A 19,361-nucleotide genomic window follows, 5' to 3' on the forward strand; every position below is an offset into this window, starting at 1 on the left:
AAATTAAAAATAAATAAATCCATGTCTACTGCTGCAGGCAGTATCAGCTCCTCTGCTATGGTGTGGGGCTTTTTGCACTGCGCAATTTGGTACGCCACCTTATATGATGCTAGCAGCGCTCGATGGTTTACTGAAGTAGCCTTCACAAAGCGGGATGACTGTTGGCAATATTCAGCACGTTTTCGCTGAAAAAACTCTAGCGGCTTATCGGCGTGATTGGGATGTAACGTATTTAAGTGACGCACTAATTTATTTGGCTTCATGCTGTCCGCTGCGAGCATTTTTAGACACAGTAAACACACCGGTCTTTCCTCTTCTCCAACTGTAGTCACAGTGAAGCCAAGCGCTAAATAAGATTTGTCGTATTTCCTCTTCTTAGCTTTCGGTTGACTTTCTGTTGTCTCATTATCTTTGTCTCTCTCCGCTTTTCTTTTCATCCCTGTTAAAAACTTTTTCATGTTGGGGGTTGTTGAATAACGGAGGCCATAGACAGAACGCAGTCGGAGCTTTTTGTTGACTTAACACTGCTAACCAAGGCAAACCTGTTGTCTTGTAAGTCGTAAAATGTTGCACTGTCGCAAACGTGACAGAAGTAACAATGAGAGCGCCACTGCCGCCTACTGTGCGCAATTACTTTCTACTAGTACGGCCAAAAAAAAAAAGCCTGTTCCCCAGGATCACACGCGCCCCCCCAAGTATCGCACCGCGCCCCAAAGGGGGCCCGCCCCACTATTTGAGAAGCACTGTTCTAATCTGTTGGGGCAGCAGCATCAGAACCAGGGACTTTGAAAGGCTCCACAATCTGGTAAAGAAGGTTCTGGTTCTGTTCTGAAGATGACCTGATAAGACAAAGAGGGTTGATTCCAAAAGTGAAGAACATCATGAACAACCCAGATTTGGTTACGATTCCCTGTGATACAGACTGCTGAAGGAGATCCTTCCTACCTTTAGCTATTATCATAATCCTCTATAATCACTCGTTGAGTAAACTTAGATAAGTGGGAGTAAAACCATTTTATTTCCATTTGGAGTTGAGGTATTTTTAAATAAAGTTGTTCCCTATAGTTGAGGAAAGAGCTCAGGGCCCCTGCTGTTTTTTTTAGTATAATGTAGTTTCTCAAGTTTCATGAATAAATTATCTTGCTGGATGTTGCTGGATCCCAGGGTTATGCCTGTTGTTGTTGACCTGCTGCTGCTGACTTTCTGTTTGCAGTCTGGCTCTGAAGAAGAAAAGACTTGTTGAGAATTTTATCTTGATCTTATTCATTACTTCAACTCTTCCCACATGGAAATAACTGTCCCTTTATCTTTGTTACTTATAAACACAGCAGAAGGCTAAAATGTTTTCCTCTGGGGAAAAACAGGAAGCCATAGTTGTGTCAGTGTGGCACCATGCTCTGTGTACTACATGAAGACTTTGTGTGTTTGTGTTGCAGTCACTCAGCCTGCCAATGGTACCGATGACTCCCTGCTCAGAGCATTCCACAGCGGGGGCTCCCCACCCTGCAGCGGCCCCACCGTCCAGCCCTCCTCTGTTCCCATTCTGAGTAACTGCTTCAACAAGCTTTTCTCCATGCTGCAGGTCCACCATGTACAGGTGATTGACTCTGAAGATGCTCTGTCCCTGCTGCCTGTCTGGTACCTCAGTTTATTCAGGTCATTTGAAGTAGAGAATCTTTCGGGAAATGTAGTCCCACAAGTTCCTCTTCAGGTTTCAGAGTTTAATAAACAAGATACAGGGTTTCCTAGCCTGGTGTTCGGGGCAATAGGGCAGTCATCCATGTTTGAGGTAACACATGGTTATATTTAACAGGAAATTTTAAAATATCACTTGATAGCTATGCATAATTGGAAGACTAGAAGATTAATAGCGAAACACCAGCTATTATTCTTAAGAAAAAGCTTATCATTAAAAAAAAATTATAATAAAACAAATTAGCAATGCTAAGCCTGGTGGGGGCAAAAGTTAAACCTGGTGACCCACCAGTCTTAAAATGCACTGGGGGAATCTCGGAGACAGCATTTTTCCACCATCTTTTATCATTCGAGTTGGAGAAGCGATGGGCTTGGTGAATGTTTATAATAAGGAGCAGCCAGGTGAAATGTATGTGTTCTCCTCCTAGCTGGAGTCGCTGCTGCAGTTGTGGCTAACGCTCAGTCTAAACACGGGTTCTGGTGGCAGCGAAGACAGCGGATCAGATATTTTCCTCTTCAACGCCAGCCGGGTGCCCACCATCCCGCTCAACCAAGGTGGACTCTTAAACCCCACAGCCGTCTCAGATTGCTTTACTGTTTCTGTAAGTGTATATATTTATATATACGTATGTATATATTTATATGTGTGTGTGTGTGTGTGTCTGCAGCCTCTGTCAGCAGTTTCATCTCGGTGCTGGCCTGGTACCCCAGCACATCCCTGAGAACATGGTGCCTGGTGCTACACTCCCTCACCCTGATGACCAACATGCCCACCTCTGGTCAGTGGGGCCCTCACAATGCAGGAGGATGTGCGTGCGCGCGCGTGCGTGCGTGCGTGCGTGCGTGCGTGTGTGTGTGTGTGTGTGTGTGTGTGTTAAAGCCTTGTTTCTGCCTCCAGCCTCCATCAGCGTGCTGAACTGCCAGGACAGCACGGCCCAACAGATGGTGTCAGATCCCACCCTTGTCCATGTGCTGGTGCGCTTCCTGTCCAGCAGTAGCACCAATGGGACCAGTCAGCACAGCTCCCAGGTGGGCCCCACCGCCACACAGGCTATGCATGAGTTCCTGAGCCGCCTGCAGGTCCACCTGTCCTCCACCTGCCCCCAGATGTTCAGCGAGTTCCTCCTGAAGCTCATCCACATCCTGTCCACTGAGAGGTGAGCTTCCGGCAAATCAGCTCAATCAGAGTTTAAGAGGTATAGCTGACAGGTTGTGATGACTCCCTAGGGGCCCGTTCCAGTCGGGCCAGGGTCCTCTGGATGCCCAGGTCAAGCTGCTGGACTTTACCCTAGAGCAGAACTTTGAGGTGGTTTCTGTGTCCACTATTTCCTCCGTCCTGGAGTCCATCACGTTCCTGGTTCACCACTACATCACATGCTCAGACAAGGTGGTGTCCCGCAGCGGCTCTGACAGCTCCGTGGGGGCCCGCGCCTGCTTCGGAGGTCTGTTTGCCAACATCATCCGACCCGGAGACGCCAAGGCCGTGTGTGGGGAAACTACGCGCGACCAGCTCATGTTCAACTTGCTGAAACTGGTGAACGTGCTGGTGCAGCTTCCTCTGTCAGGGGACCGCGAGTTCAGCGGGCGGCTGCCGCCGGTTGGCAGCGGTGCCGCCGACAGCAGCGTCTCAGATGAGGAGAAGGTCTGTGGAAGCAAGGAGAGTGTGGCGGGAGGAGTTTCATCCAGTCCCGGGCCCCCTGCTGGCGTGGCTGACCTGGTGCTAGCTAACCAGCAGATAATGAGCCAGATCTTGTCAGCATTGGGTCAGTGCAACAGCAGTGCCATGGCGATGATCATCGGTGAGACTTCTATTCAGTCATTCCAATACTTTCACTTTCTGTCGGATTCGTCAAACTAGATCAGCATCTTCACCTGCTTTGTTTTGCTTTCTATTAGGGATGCACCGATCCAGTTATTTCACTACCGATATCTGAGTTGAGGTATCGAATTGACTGATCTGACACAGAAAAAGAGTGCTGAATTAATTTAAGATGTTTCTTTTTCTAAAACACAGACATAAAGGTAGTGAATTTCTAATTTATTTGATAACTCTGCACCAGTACAGCACGCGTAAATACACAAATACCTTCATAAACCTGGTCAAACATGTAAAAACAACTCAGCATTAATTTTTTCAGCCAGTGCAATCAGGAGCAGGAGAGCCAATGGAAAGTGAATAAACTGAAACTAGCAAAAATAAACTGCAACAAAACTTCTTTCAAAAGGTTCACAAAGTACAGTTAGTAATTTTAAATAATATGCAAAATAATTAGTAAAGTGCTATGTCCCCTAGAGCACAAATCATAGACTTTAGACCGAATATATCTGCTCTTTTGGATTGGGTACATTGTCACTGATATATCTTTACATATATCTGTAAAGATACAAACATTACTATTGGATTGGTGCATCCCTGTGGAAGTGTTTTTAATCAAACAATATGAAAATTCTGGAATTTAGCAGTTCATATTGAGTGTGTTGATGGTGATGATGAAAACGCTTTACCCAGGTGCCAGCGGTCTCCATCTTACTAAACATGAGAACTTCCATGGCGGTCTGGATGCCATCTCAGTGGGCGATGGCCTTTTCACCATCCTTACCACTCTGAGCAAGAGGGCCAGCTCAGTGCAGGTCATGCTGCAGCCCATTCTCACTTACATGGCCTGCGGTTACATGGGCAGACAGGTACAACCAGTTGCTGCCGTCAGGTGTCGAAATTAGCTTTTCTAAATTAGAGTCAGGCAAACCTTACTGGGTCTCTGTTTGTTTGATGGTAGGGTTCTCTCTCCACCTGCCAGCTGTCGGAGCCTCTTCTGTGGTTCATCCTGCGTGTGTTGGATACCAGTGAAGCTCTCAAGGCTTTCCATGACATGGGTAGGTGTTCACATATTTAGTTTCTTCTTTAACCATCAGGTTGTGACTGATTATTGCCACAATAATCAGATCATGGTAAATATTGTCATTTTATTTTGGAGGTCCATAAATGTTAAAAATAGTGCTTTCAATTGATGAAAAGAATTAATGAGATTAATCACACTCTGGCCCTGTGATTAATCAGGAGCAATCACTATGCTTATCCGTGTAAGCCTGAAAAATAAATAGCCACGCAGCTGTGCAAATAACCCCAGCTGCTCTCCAGCCAATTAAAATTGAAGCGATTGTCAGATTTTTTATTTTTTTTTGTAGCAGATAATGTAGTCTCCCAGAACTCATCAGCAACAAAGGGAAACTTACTCTCGTACTGCGCATGCATACTAAAAGTAGAAAACATGTTCAGGGGAAAACTGATAGAATAGTTGGATTTTATTTTCTAGTTCATTTCTGATGCCAACCCGTACAGTCCAATATCAAAAACCGCCACTGTACGCACGTTTTCAAAAAACGTTTTATTGTCTCCAGCCAAACATGTCTGAAGATTCTTTGTTTTCAGGTTTTTTTTATGTTCAGAAAAATTCAGAGGAATTCATTGTGTTTCTATTGTTAATTTAAAAATGTATCTTTCGGTTAAGTTCCTGTGGAACTTATGTGATGAAGCAACAGCCTTTTTCCTCATTTTGTGGACGAGATGAGGACATCTTCATCAGCTGGCTTAACAGCTGGTTATCCAGCTGTAACCAGAGATTACCCAGCTGTTACGCCTGCTGCGTAACCGGCGTGATTCGTGCGTGTGAAATTTTGAACTTGTACACGTAGATGTGCACACGTGGGCTAACGATGAAACACAAAAAGGTTGAAGATTTTCAACAACTTTGCTGTCTTCTGTCGCTGAAAACGTATCTCTTGCTGCTGTCAGTCGCTCCCTGTGTGTCACTTCCATAACACGCTGCTGTAAACTGGGTAACCCTGTGTAGGAGACACTTTTATGTCAAAATAGATGAAGTTGCACTTACATTTTCAGATTAATCACATGCATTAGCATTGAGAACCTTCATAATAGCCAAGTTTCTTCTCACTCTTCAGGAGGTGTACAGTTGATCTGTAACAACATGGTGACAAGCACCAGAGCCATTGTGAACACAGCACGCAGTATGGTGTCCACCATCATGAAATTCTTGGACTCTGGTCCTGGGAAAACTGCTGACGGTAACCTTAAGGCCAGGGTGATGACGTCGGAGCCAGACAACGCTGAGGGACTCCACAACTTCGCTCCTTTAGGTACGTTTTATCTGACTGTTTTCCACATCAGGTAGATGAGTGATAGGTTCTACACCTTACAGGTTAAATCTAACGAGTGTTTATTCGTCCCCAGGCACCATCACATCCAGCAGCCCCACTGCACAACCAGCAGAGGTTCTGCTTCAGGCCACGCCCCCCCACCGCCGGGCACGCTCAGCTGCTTGGTCCTACATCTTCCTGCCAGAGGAGGCGTGGTGTGACCTCACCATCCACCTTCCTGCTGCTGTGCTGCTCAAGGAGGTCCACATCCAGCCTCATCTAGCTTCTCTGGCCAGTGAGTTGGATTCCAGTCAACAACAATAACTAATAACAATAATGATACAGGTTTTCCCCAGAAAACCTGCCAAGTCCGGTGTTAGTGGCTATAATATTAATAATAATAATAACTCAGCGTATACAGCACCTTGTATGCATTGGATCAGTACATGTTTTTTTCCTGTCACTGGAATAAAAACTTGGGGTTATTGTTCTTTTTCCCTCCGATCACCATTCAGCCTGCCCATCCTCCGTCTCTGTGGAGATCAGTGCAGACGGTGTCAACATGTTGCCTCTTTCTACACCAGTCCTCACCAGTGGCCTCACCTACATAAAGATCCAGCTGGTGAAGGCCGAAGTGGCGTCCGCGGTGTGCCTGAGGCTCCACCGGCCGCGGGACGCCAGCACCCTGGGGCTTTCTCAGATCAAACTGCTGGGGTTGACGGCGTTTGGCAATACCTCTTCTGCTACGGTCAACAACCCCTTTCTGCCCTCTGAGGACCAGGTCTCTAAAACCAGGTACGCACCGTTCCCTCAATAAGTCTGTCTGGGTGTACAGCAGCTGATGTTGAGACTAGTGATGCACCGATCCAATATTAATATATAGAAAAACTTTCGGATTGTGTATCGTGACAATGTACCCAATTTGTCAAGGCAGATCTGGTTAGTCTAATTCTATGCCTTGTACTCTGAGCCATGTCGCACTTCTGTGATAAAATTTTTAATTCCTAATTGGACTTTTAAGCCATTTGAAAGCAGGTTTGTCTTGTCACTGTTTATTTTTACATTTTAGACCAAGGAAGTCAACCTATTCTTTTCATTACTTTCTCTTCTACATTGGTGCCCAAATTCGGTCCTTGAGGGCCGGTTAGTTCTCTCAGTGGTTTAATGCACCTGGATCAAATGAGGGCTCAATAGAAGGTCTAAGAATAACATTGACCTGCTGAGGAGGTTGTTACTACCACCAGGGAGAGAACTAACACATGCAGGATGCTTTACTACTTGTTTTACATTGGCTGTTAAACAAGTAGTAATTGCACTGACTGAACAAATTAAAGTTGTTATTTTTACGTTTGACCCAGCTTGTAAATTTATTGGTGTGTTTAAGTGTGCTGATCTGGTTCAGAGTTATGAAATGAATTTGTAATTCCGTACCTTTATGTCTGCATTTAAAAAAAGAAACACTCAAAGTCAATTCAGCACTGATGTTCTGTATTAGGTCGATAAAGTATTGTATTGGTATGAAGAAAGGGGATCGGCACATCCCTAGTTGAGACATTCCCTCTCTGCCTCCTCAGCATCGGGTGGCTCCGCCTGCTCCATCACTGCCTGACTCATGTTGGGGACCTGGAGGCCATGATGGCCAGTGCTGCAGCACCCACAGCCAACCTGCTGCAGACCTGTGCTGCTCTGCTCATGTCTCCCTACTGCGGCATGCACTCCCCCAACATCGAGGCAGTGCTGGTCAAAATAGGACTGCAGTCCACGAGAATCGGACTCAAACTCATAGACATTCTGCTGAGGAACTGTGCTGCCTCTGGCACAGACCCTGCAAGTGAGTCCACACAACCGCCACATTGATATATTCACTGACTAAATATTCACACGGTGTAAATAACTAGAACCAGCTCCTGTTGTCCTCAGTGACGATGCTGCTGGTTCTTTAGCCTTACCTCAGTGAGCTTTTTTTTTTTTTTTTAAATATTCTATTTCTATTCAGAAGGAGAAATGTTTCTTCATAAGCCTCAGTTTGTCTTCAGGCAACTTCCAGTTGGATTCAGTTGTGTTTTCTGCTGTGGGTTTCTCATTCAATTCTCTTGTTTGGAGCACTCAACATGCGAGATTCCTCATATTAGAAAAGGCTCAATTACATCAGAGTTTGTTGCCATGGCTGTGCATTCATCACATGGTATAGCTGCTCTACCTACATTTATTGATGATGCGACATGTTTTGGTCTCATTCTGGCGTGTGAGCATTCCGAAGAGAACCCTGGTTCTTAGCAACAATTACCAGCTATTAGAAGTGAACTTTTTAATTCCCTAAATGTTTTCCAAGATAAGGCAGAGCTTTGACATGGTTTGCTCTGGTTGGTTGTTTCTTCTGCCCCCACAAGATGTACTTCCTGATGTTTGTTGCAAATCAAGAAATTAGGTTAAGTTTTAAGCACAATAGGCACTGTGGTCCCTGTTAGACATTTTTCCTTTTATTCAGATATTGCTAGACTTGTTAAAACTGTCACCCTGTGCCCCTCTGCTACAAAGAAGCTATAATGTAGCAGAGGGGCACAGGGTAGGGATAGATTCACATGCCTGATTGACAGCGCTAACACCCACATCCTGGCCCTGATTGGTTGTTTCTAGTTAGCACTTGGAGTACTAAAAGAAGGCAGAGGAGCTCAATTTTTCAGAGTATTTGTCTCATAGTATAGTCACAATGTAATGACAAATGTTTTGACAAATATATATTTTTTTTTTAGAAAAGTTATATACTGCTGGTTTAAGCAAGTTATGTTTTATGCATTTTTTGCAGTTATGATAGAAATAAACATGAGTAGAGATTTACCATTTGTTAATGTGAGTCCAACTTATGTCCAAGATTGTGTTGCACAAGCTAGGAATTTGCTTCTAGAAAGACCTGACATATTTCTGCCTCATACTGATCCTTTTCAACACTTATCCCTAAAATTTTACTTGGAGTTGAGTGGTTGTCATGGCTATAGAGCAGTTCTGAAGCTGTTAAGTAGACCCTGATCCTTATCACTGTGGATCCAGAGGGTTTTTATTTCCCATCCTCCTGGTTTCTGCTCTCCGCTGCCAACATAATTGTTACTTCTCAGAAACTTGACAACCTGCTAAACCCAGAGATAGCCCAGTGCACTCTGGGTAATCTCTGTGTTTCATTAGTACATTTTGGGTGTAACCTCTCTGTGTGTGTGTTCGCTCTGTGTGTTTTGTCTTGAACAGATCTAAACAGTCCTCTGCTGTTTGGACGCCTCAACGGCCTTTCCTCTGACTCCACCATTGACATTCTGTACCAGCTGGGAACCACGCAGGACTCTGGAACCAAAGACAGGTACAGACCACTTCTTGCATCACTTTTCTGTCCAGTTAGTTTCTCTCTCCCTGAGGAGAAATGGTCTTTGACAACATCCTTCAGGGAGACCTGAAATAGAAACATCCTGATATTTCACTCTGCGGTACATGAACTTGTGAATGAACATGATTGGATGTTTTTTGTGCCTTCCAGGATCCAGGCTCTGCTCCACTGGGTGTACGACTCGTCCAGAGTGGCAGGTCATAAAATGAGTGTTCCTGCGGGTTACGCTTCTGCCGGCTCCTCCTCCTCCTCCTCCAGAGAGTACGGTCTCCTCATGCCTTCTCCCTCTCACCTCCACTGCGTGGCGGCCATCTTGTGGCACAGTTTCGAGCTGCCTGTTGACTATGATCTTCCTGGGCTTCTCAACAGAGAACTTTTTGAGTCAGTTCTGCTCTTCTGATAGTTGAATCACACAATGTTCTAGTTTAGAGTTGTCATGGCTGACGCTGTTCTCCGTTCTGTCCTCCAGGCTCCTGTTCAACTGGTCCATGTCTCTCTCATGCAACATCGTGCTGAAGAAGGCTGTGGACAGCCTGCTGTGCTCCATGTGTCATATTCACCCCAGCTACTTCACCCTGCTCATGTCCTGGATGAAGATCGTTTCCGTGCCAACAGCTAGCCACTCCCATGCCCAGCAGCGGCGACTTGCAATGACGGATGATGGGAAAAAGCAGCATGATGCTAGCACTGGTGGACTAACAGATGACTCAAAACATGCTAGACCCCCAGTCAACCTTTCCGAGTCCCAGTTGACCACCCTTGCAGCCGCTTCCCAGTCCCCAGGAGCCATCCAGCAGCTGCTGGACTCAGGCCTGCCCTCGCTGCTGGTGCGCAGCCTGGTCCAGTTCTGCGTGGGACTCCTAGTCAGTGCTGATCTGCCTCTACCTGCCGCTCAGGTAGACAGGCGCCACCACCACCACTACCACTCGCTGTCGCCCTCACCGTCCCAGCAAGGCAGGACAGCCCTGGCCGCTGAACTGGCTGCTCCGGTGCTGCGCTTCCTCACAGAGGTGGGCAACAGTCACTCAATGAAGGACTGGCTCGGTGGGCCTGAGGTCTACCCTCTGTGGACGGCGCTGCTCTTCCTGCTCTGCCACTCCAGCGCCAGTGCTGGTTCCAGTACTGGTCCCAGTGCTGCTTCCAGTCCTGGCTGTCAGCCGCTGGCCACCGGATCTGCTGCAGGTCCACCTCCAGCCCCCATGCCACAAACAGGGTCTCACTTCTCCCAGTTGTCATCCAGCCAGGCGGGGGGTCTCACCACACAGCAGAGAACGGCTTTAGAGAACGCAACTGTGGCTTTTTTCCTTCAGTGCATCTCCTGTCACCCTAGCAACCAGCGGCTCATGGCACAGGTCTGTATCAGCACATCTTGGCCTCATCCTCAGTCAGTTTCCCTCAGTGTATTCTAAGAGTGTGTTTGCTGGCTGCAGGTGCTGTGTGAACTCTTCCAGTCGGCTCCCCAACGAGGCAACGTTCCCATCTCCCAAAATATCTCAGGCTTCATCCGAAGACTCTTCCTGCAGCTCATGCTGGAGGATGAGAAAGTTACAGTCTTCCTCCAGTCCCCCTGCCCAGTAAGTCATTGCTTCCTGCTATCCGATTAGTAACCGCTTTGTGTTGTCCAGGGAACCTTTAAAGGAGCAGTATTATGTAAAATTATTACTATTTTTTTAGCTTTATGTCATATTATAATTATAATTATGATCAAAATTATACCTGGAGTGTTGCTTTGATTCTTTCACACATATTTGAGAAAACCTTTAATCTCCCAAAGCAACCATTCAGCTTTCCAAAACGCATTATTGGACCTAAAGCCTCCTTTGAGGTGCAGTTTCCAAGCTTCAGAGCTTCCCCCTCAGAGTTGTCCTCCTCCGTGACTCTCCCACTCAGTTCCTTTAGACTAGTCAGCAGCAATTAGCAAACACCTGACAGAACAGTAAATCTGCTGTGAAAAGATGAATAAAAGAGCGATGTGATGACTTTCTGAAGGGGGAGTTTCAGAAAAAGAAGTTTTTTAAAAAGACGAGCTCAAATTTGAGGTGGTAAAATCTGAAGTCTTTCTTGTAAGTTCTTTGAAGTCATATTTGATGAATCTAACATTTTTATAACAACTGAAAGTAACGTAGTTACTTGATTGTGCTATAAAATTGACTGCCCCTTTTAAATTTATCAGATCGTCTTAGATTCCTAATTAAACTAAATTATGGTCTGCGGTAACATCTGCTAATGTGCTGTAAAGTTGAAAGCAGCTGAAATTTGCCTTTCATGTTTTTCTGGACGAACAACATTCCACCTTGTTTCAGATCCACTGATATATCCTGTGTTCAGTTGTAAACACAAGAGGGCAGTATTGGATAAATGCTGAAAATGTCCAACTTAAATTCCATAGTTTCTGCAGCTGCAGATGAAACCATGACATAAATGAAATTTCTCAGTATGTCTTTTTAAAGAGAGCGTTTCTAAAACATCATGTCCTGTTTTCCTCAGTTGTATAAAGGTCGCATCAACGCCACCAGCCACATGATCCAGCATCCCATGTATGGAGCAGGCCACAAGTACCGCACCCTCCATCTGCCAATCTCTACTACACTAGCTGAGGTCCTCGACCGGGTGTCTGGTATGTGATCCTAAAGCTAACATCAACGTCATCAAACTGTTCTGTATCTGTCTGTCCGTCCATATCTGTTCAGGATATTACAGGGATCAGGATATTACAGGGATCCAAGATTAGTTGAATATGTTGACCTAAACATGTTGTAATGTTCCTGTTAATTAAAAAATTGCTGTTTGTGATGTGTTAAAACTCATAATTACTTCAAAAAATTTACATCTTTTGATATCTTCTTCACCCATGGAGGTCGACATTTTTCCACCCAATGGGTTGATGACACCTTTGGGTGTTATCAATACGGGTGGCTTCCTTAAGAGGCCCCCTTTCAGCCACTTTTAGCTCAGAAAATCAGCTGTTTTCTTCCTACGTTGTTCCTATCTCATAATTGGAGGTAGGAACCATGGCAAACATTGTTGCCATGGTGTTTAAAATGTCTGTCACATTTCCACTTTTAATCCAAAGTTTCTGGTCATTTTCATTTGACGTGAAACAATAAATTTCTGTTGCCGTCTACCGTTGCAGAAAACTTTCACCTTTCCCTTTATGGAATCCAGCTTTAATTATTCAACCTACTGCTTCCTACACTAAAGCTCTGCTGCTGAGTGGATGCTCTGTAGACGGCAAGGTCACCTATGCTGCAACATGACCTTTTAGTGAGCCGGGTGCATGATTAATGCTTCACCTCTTGACTCCCTGAAGGACTTGATGGGAAACCTGATACACCACTGCTGCTGCTGAATTGTAGAAGAGTCTGGGAGACAAAACATTCCTTTCTTACTTTCTCTCTCCATCAATCCAGACACTCCCAGCATTACAGCAAAGTTGATCAGTGAGCAGAAGGAGGACAAGGAGAAAAAGAATCATGAGGAGAAGGAGAAGATGAAGGCAGACAACGGCTTTCAGGACAACTACAGTGTGGTTGTAGCGTCAGGTACTTTGGTGCATTCGTTAAATGAAAAACTGCTATATCTACTTTGAAATAGTTATCAGTCGGTGTTTCTGTCACTAAATTCATCCAGGGTGTCCATCTTTAGGTTTAAAATCCCAGTCCAAACGAGCTCTTCTGACCCCTCCACGACCTCCGTCACGACGGGGTCGTATTGTGGGTGACAAGCTGACCTCTTCGTCTGGCGTGGACCCTTCGGCCAAAACCATCAGCGTGCCCGTCTTCCATCTTTACCACAAGCTTCTTCCAGGTAGTGTAGGCTCCTGCAGAAGTTTGGCCTGAACGCAGTCAGAGCTCATCTCTGATATCTCTGGTGTTGTTGCTTTCAGGTCAGCCCCTCCCCCCTGAGATGACCCTGGCTCAGCTGCTCACTCTCCTGTATGACCGTAAGCTGCCACAGGGCTACCAGTCCATCAACCTGACCGTCAAGCTGGGCTCTAAGGTCATCTCTGACCCTGGACTTTCTAAGACTGATTCCTTCAAGAGGCTTCGCACTGAAAAAGGTACTGGATTGCCTCTGTCCTCCCATTTACAATTTATGCAGTAATGTGACCTAAGTTTGTTTCAGATCAACCTATTCTGAATAATCAGCCAATGCATGTTAGTAAATAATGATTATATCCAAGTGGTTCATTTCATTCTCTAGTCCCACTGGCAGGGTGATGTAAAGACATGAAAGCAATAGCAGGTGAACCTAGTTTCCTAAAAATCTGTTCTCTGCTTTTCACTGATCTGTTTCTGAACCAAGTCATAGTGCAGAGTTATTCCTTTTTGTTTGTTACATCGGGTGGTTTTAGTTACTTTTGTTACTAATAATGTTTTTTTGTAAATTGCAATATCAATTAATGCTGATTTAGTTATGTTCCAGAAAGAAGTCTCCATATTCCTCTGCTTGCTAGCCGACATGCCTGTGTAGACCTGTGATAGTTAGATATTTGTATTCCTTGCTTCCGTGCAACATCTATGTCTCATTTAATTGAGGAGACTGAAGGACGTTTAGTGGAGACAGAATGTAACAGGGCCAGACTCGCTGGCATCCAGAACTGATATGGCTGCTCCACGTGTGCTTATACTTAGATGTTTTTTTTGCAGACTCATGTGGTCACACAAGGTCAGATTAATCTTTAATATCAATATTTTGATGGGATCAGCAGTGGAGTCTGCAGCATCGCTCTTCTCCATATAGATTTCTAAAAGCAGACCTAACACAATCCACGCAGTGGATTTTACCATTACATGATTGCTTGGGTTGTTTTACTTTTATTTTGAAAATTCACCTCACCTGATGGCTTGGTATCAATAAAACATAATCTGCTTCATCAAACCGTATTAAATACTAGATTATATTTCCGCCACGTGATTTTTCTAATATGTCGGCAACTCCTAAACTTCTCTACTCTTCACTCTTGTTTTAATATGAAATATAAAACTTATATAAATCATTTTCTGACTAGTAGCAGACATGTGAGGTCGCGTACATGGACAGCATTGCTTAGAATCTGGTTGCAGGGGTTTTGTGAAGATGACCTCTGTGTTGTCCTGCTGCAGTGGACCATTGCGACATGCTCAACAGCTGTCCTGAGGATGAACCAATGATGGTCAGCGAAGAATGTCTGGATGCTGCAACTGATGAGTCCCTGCTGGAAACCAACCCCATCCAGTCACCACTGCAGGTCTTTGCTGGCATGGGGGGGCTGGCCTTGATTGCAGAGCGATTGCCCATGCTCTACCCTGATGTCATTCAGCAGGTGAGTTAAAGTCTGACAAAAAACATTGGTGTTCATCTTAGCTAAAGTTCTTGTAAGAAGTTGTAGAAAATTTGTCTGTAAAATCAAAGATAATAGCTCTTTTGTGCAGTAAATCCATTGACTCTGCATGCAGTGATGAGTCATGTGTTGAGACCACTGCTCAGTTTCTGCTCTGCTGGGTCCTCCTCTCAGGTCAGCGCCCCGCTGATCCCAGCATCCAGCCAGGAGAAATCTAAAGACAGCGACCAGTTTGAATGGGTGACCATCGAGCAGTCAGGCGAGCTGGTGTACGAAGCCCCCGAGTCTGCTGCTGCAGAACCGCCGCCTGTGAACAAGCAGCAGTCCCAGTCCTCCTCCTCCTCATCTTCATCCTCGGTGCAGTCCATGTCGCCCATTCCGGCCCACTCACTGGCAGCGTTCGGCCTGTTCTTGCGCCTGCCGGGGTACGCTGAGGTGTTGTTGAAGGAGAGGAAGCACGCGCAGTGTCTGCTGCGTCTGGTGCTGGGCGTCACGGACGACGGAGAGGGCAGTAAGTCTGAAACCATTTCCTGCTACAGAGTCGAGCTGCCATGCGGACACCCAGCACCTTCACTCATCACCTAAAGCTGTCTCTGAATAAAACTCTGGTCAACCTTTTAGAATCTGCTGTTTGTAACAGTTGTGAACTGGAACTTAACTTTTATGTACAGTAAAAAGAACCTGCCAGCGTCCTTATAAATCCAAACTGTATTTAAAAAAAATATATATAAAAAATAAAAGACCAATGATGGAGGTTTTTGCTCTGATCTTCTTTTAGGTCATATCCTGCAGTCCCCCTCTGCCAACGTGTTGCCCACCCTGCCATTCCATGTTCTTCGAGCATTGTTCAGCAGCACACCTTTGACTACTGATGACGGAGTACTGCTGCGCCGCATGGCTTTAGAGATTGGCGCCATTCACCTAATCCTGGCCTGTTTGTCAGCTCTGAGCCACCATGCCCCTCGAAACCCCAATGCCAGCAGCAACGTCTCTGAGGTACGCCCCACTGACCCCCACACCTATTAAATACATCTCTGTATGAGCTGCATTTATTCATTTTATGAGCTCTTAGTGAACAGATGTTGCTAAGCTTCATAGGCAAGTTTCCCAGAATCTCACTGTCTCTGATCTTTCAGTTGTTAAATGTGGCTCATAGCCCTGTTCAGATCTTTGCTTAGTTTTAAATGTGTGGTGATATTAACACCTGCTCACTTATACCAAAAGTGGGTGATGAACTTTTAGTGGGAAGCAACCAATATTTTTTTTTTATCTGTGAGTCTATTTGGGTCCAATTGATGGAGTTAATTTCTGACTAAATTAACTCTTAATGTTTGGAGTATTTCTTGAAAAACTGATAATTGTAAAAAATGCTTAGAGAAACAGTGTTTCAATTAACCACAATTAAAGATATATAGTTCAGATTTGCTTCACTGAAGCAGGGACCGCAAGAATGAATAAATGCACTGAACAAGTTCTGGTTGCCCTGCAAAACTTTACTGAACAGGATTTGGATTGGGGACAATAATGTTGTTCTGCCTGGAGGAATATAAAGCCAACAGGTTCAGTGATCAATAGGAGACAAAACAAGACTAAGTCAGCCTTGAAATTATACAATTTCGCACAAAAGTGTGGAACAAATAGCGTTAAAATAGTGTTAAATTTGCATTACTGACCCCTATGTGGTCAATAAGGAGGAAAATTGGTTCATGGAAAAGGAATATAAATAAATTATCCACTTGTTTGTATAGTTTAATTCTGTGTGTGCATGTGTGTGTCTGTGTGTTTGCAGCCGCAGATGTCCAGTTGTCACAGTGGTGGGACGAGTGAGGAGCAGCAGCTTTACTGGGCTAAAGGAACTGGTTTTGGTACTGGCTCTACAGCTTCAGGTTGGGATGTGGAGCAGGCCCTTACCAAGCAGAGATTAGAGGAGGAACATGTCACCTGTCTGCTGCAGGTAAATATCAACTTCCCTCTGCTCACCTGTGTTTTAATTTTTTATATTTATTTTTAGTTATAATGTGAGGATTATTGTCTTGCATGGGCTGTACTGGAACAGCTTCCTTGTTGGGTCTGTAGGCTATCTGTGTGAAAGTGTGTAAGGTGGTTTAGGGATGCTCTCACATTCAGCAGCTCAGGCTGCATTTATGTCTTACACTCAAACACACACACACACACACACACACACACATGCACACACACTTTGAGCGAGGCTGAACTGAGGTCCACTGAGTTGCTCAGTGGGCTGCACTGAGCAACTACTTACTGATTTACAGCTTAGGATTGTCCAGTCAATTGAATTAACCATTGAATGTCACATTTTTGCTACAAAATGATTTCCAAAACCACTTTCAGCAAAAACAGAAACATTTTGATTTTATTTTAACATATTCCACTTTGCAACTTCACTCCTATTTTGTAACGTCTCCTGAGGCTTGCGTTCTACTCATTGGGAGGCTGAACCCACATGCTTCCTCTGGTTCCAAACAGACAGTGGTGTTTCTTTAAATATTTATTTGTGGTTCCGATTTTTTGTTCCAAAGATCATTAAAGATTACAAGATCATTAAACATTGCTTAGATTTTTTATGGAAGTTCCTACATTGGAAGAAATGCTATCCTTAGGGTAGATTCAAAGAGAAGGTCACTAAGGAAAATACACTGCCGTTCATTGGTTTTAAAAACGCAATAAAAAATATGCTTGTTGCAGAGTTTCCCCCAGACCTTTTAAGCTGGGCGGTAGGGGCACTAGGGCAGTCCACAGCGGCCCATCAAATTTTTATATTTAAAAATGTTAAGAGTTACAAAAGATTTTGGAGGTACATGAGCAAGCATCATAATTTTGAAATAATAATTTGTCAGGCTAACGGGCAGATGCAGGAACGGCACAATAGGTGCGCAACCAGTTCAGTGTGTCAACTAGAAACGTAGCTTAATCCGTCTTTACTGTCCCTATCTGTGTTTCTGTTACAAATGTGCGCACAATTTTGCAATTGTGGTGTTTCCATTAAACAAGAAATTAGTTATTAAAAACATCTTCCTCCTACCTCTTCCTGTTGTCTTCTTTGTGGTTTGCGCCAGTGGCAACATCTGGTTGACCACGCATTTTGTGTGATGTGATAAGTGTTTCCAATGCCATCCATCCATTTTCTGTTCACCCTTGACCCTAGTGGGGTCGGGAGTTGCTGGTGCCTATCTCCAGCTACATTCCAGGTGAAAGGTGGGGTCACCCTGGACAGGTCGCCAGCCTGTCACAGGGCAACACAGAAACAGACAAGACAAACAACCATGCACACACACACACACACACACACACACACCCACACACACACACACACACACCCACACACACACACACACACACACACACACACACACACACACACACACACACACACACACACACACACACACACACACACACACACCTAAGGAGAATTTGAGAGATCAATTTACCTAACAGTCATGTTTTAGGACTGTGGGAGGAAGGCTTATAATACCCTGGGGGAAATCCTGTGTTGAGGGGAAAAGAAAGAGTTATAAACGACACATGTAAGATGTTGGCTGAGGTGCTGTTTTGAAGTAAATGGAATACTGGTTGTGTTGCGTCCACCAGGTTCTGGCCAGCTATATCAACCCGGCAGGGTCCAGCAGCAGCTGCCACGGTGCCGATGCCTCTACAGACAGCAGAGCTCAGAACAGCTCAGCTCTGCCGACAGTGCTACAGGAGCTGCTCAGCCAGTCCTGCCTCATCCCTGCCATGTCCTCCTACTTACGCAATGACTCAGGTTGGTGCCATGTCTCTCCAAATAAACACCTAGACAACGGGGCGGAGAGGGATGCCAATGTGATCGAGCTCTTCTTTCTATCCCACATTTCAGAAATGGTTGTGGTTACACAGCAACATATGGGAACAGTGTGATAATTGAAATAGGTCTTTTATTTGTCTTTAATTGTATATCTAGTAAAAGGACAATGGTTTGAGATGTCTTACTCTTAAGGGGTAAATTTCACATGGTTCTTCTGTTAGCATTTGTTAGCATTTGTCCTTTCATGCTCTGTGGCTTTAGACCCCGACTCTGGGTTGGATTTGCAGTGATCACTAACAGTGGAACCTCACTGTCTACATTCTAGTATGTTCAGAATAGAAATGGCCTGATTTCATGTTTTTCTTTTGTGATTCTTTCAATTTCTGCATTGCTGATGCAGAAATTGTAGCAATCAGACCAGAGTAGAATTATATTTTTTTTTTAATTTGTGAATTAAATGAGAATTTGACTGTGTTCTTAGTAGTTGTTTCACTAGGAGAAAAGCTTTCTAACTGCTGCTGTTGTGTAGAATATGGATTATGAACAGGGCTGTTTTCAAGGCAGATAAGCGGTATGGCAAATGCTGTGAAGTTGAAGCTTATTGATGTGGCGCTGCGTAGCACATGCTCTGGATTCTGACTGGATTCTGACTGCAGGTTGAGTCTGTTTGCAAACTGGGATCTGTTTAGTCTGCTGCTGTTGGACTAGCAGTTCATCTCAGTATATGACTCTCTAAGCAGGTTCAGTATCATCTTCACAGGATCTTTTTCTGTCCTGGGTTTGATTCACACATTTGATATTGTCTGCACTTGCATATAATTGTTAGATGACAGGAGCCCATTATTTTTCTGATTTTATATATTTTTTATGTTCTTTGCTCCATTTCAAAAAGTGAGCAGTGTTTTTCAGGCGTGGCCTTCAAGTACATCCATTGGTGCGAACTCCAATTAACTCAAATATATCATTCATTCCAGAAACCTCTGACAGCCCAAAAGGTGTAACCCAAGTCA

The 19,361-nt window shown here is 44.6% G+C and overlaps 1 protein-coding gene across 3 annotated transcripts in view; it reads left to right on the forward strand.

The window, feature by feature from the left end:
- The window catches only part of birc6 (baculoviral IAP repeat containing 6), a 66,382-nt gene that overhangs the window by 27,560 nt on the left and 19,461 nt on the right, over positions 1–19,361 (forward strand). For all 3 annotated transcript variants that reach the window (XM_055029219.1, XM_055029220.1, XM_055029221.1), the window contains exons 41-64: positions 1,437–1,597; positions 2,124–2,250; positions 2,364–2,474; positions 2,594–2,852; positions 2,923–3,494; positions 4,205–4,380; positions 4,473–4,569; positions 5,656–5,850; positions 5,945–6,145; positions 6,366–6,645; positions 7,425–7,681; positions 9,091–9,199; positions 9,374–9,604; positions 9,693–10,575; positions 10,654–10,797; positions 11,711–11,840; positions 12,634–12,765; positions 12,869–13,030; positions 13,110–13,283; positions 14,329–14,528; positions 14,721–15,057; positions 15,325–15,542; positions 16,336–16,500; positions 18,159–18,330. In XM_055029219.1, coding sequence (XP_054885194.1) covers positions 1,437–1,597; positions 2,124–2,250; positions 2,364–2,474; positions 2,594–2,852; positions 2,923–3,494; positions 4,205–4,380; positions 4,473–4,569; positions 5,656–5,850; positions 5,945–6,145; positions 6,366–6,645; positions 7,425–7,681; positions 9,091–9,199; positions 9,374–9,604; positions 9,693–10,575; positions 10,654–10,797; positions 11,711–11,840; positions 12,634–12,765; positions 12,869–13,030; positions 13,110–13,283; positions 14,329–14,528; positions 14,721–15,057; positions 15,325–15,542; positions 16,336–16,500; positions 18,159–18,330 — 5,493 coding nt within the window. The remainder of the gene's footprint in view (positions 1–1,436; positions 1,598–2,123; positions 2,251–2,363; positions 2,475–2,593; positions 2,853–2,922; positions 3,495–4,204; positions 4,381–4,472; positions 4,570–5,655; positions 5,851–5,944; positions 6,146–6,365; positions 6,646–7,424; positions 7,682–9,090; positions 9,200–9,373; positions 9,605–9,692; positions 10,576–10,653; positions 10,798–11,710; positions 11,841–12,633; positions 12,766–12,868; positions 13,031–13,109; positions 13,284–14,328; positions 14,529–14,720; positions 15,058–15,324; positions 15,543–16,335; positions 16,501–18,158; positions 18,331–19,361) is intronic.

This window comes from Poeciliopsis prolifica, unplaced genomic scaffold (genome assembly GCF_027474105.1).
Source record: "Poeciliopsis prolifica strain line A6 unplaced genomic scaffold, Auburn_PproV2 SCAFFOLD005, whole genome shotgun sequence".
Classification (NCBI taxonomy): domain Eukaryota; kingdom Metazoa; phylum Chordata; class Actinopteri; order Cyprinodontiformes; family Poeciliidae; genus Poeciliopsis; species Poeciliopsis prolifica.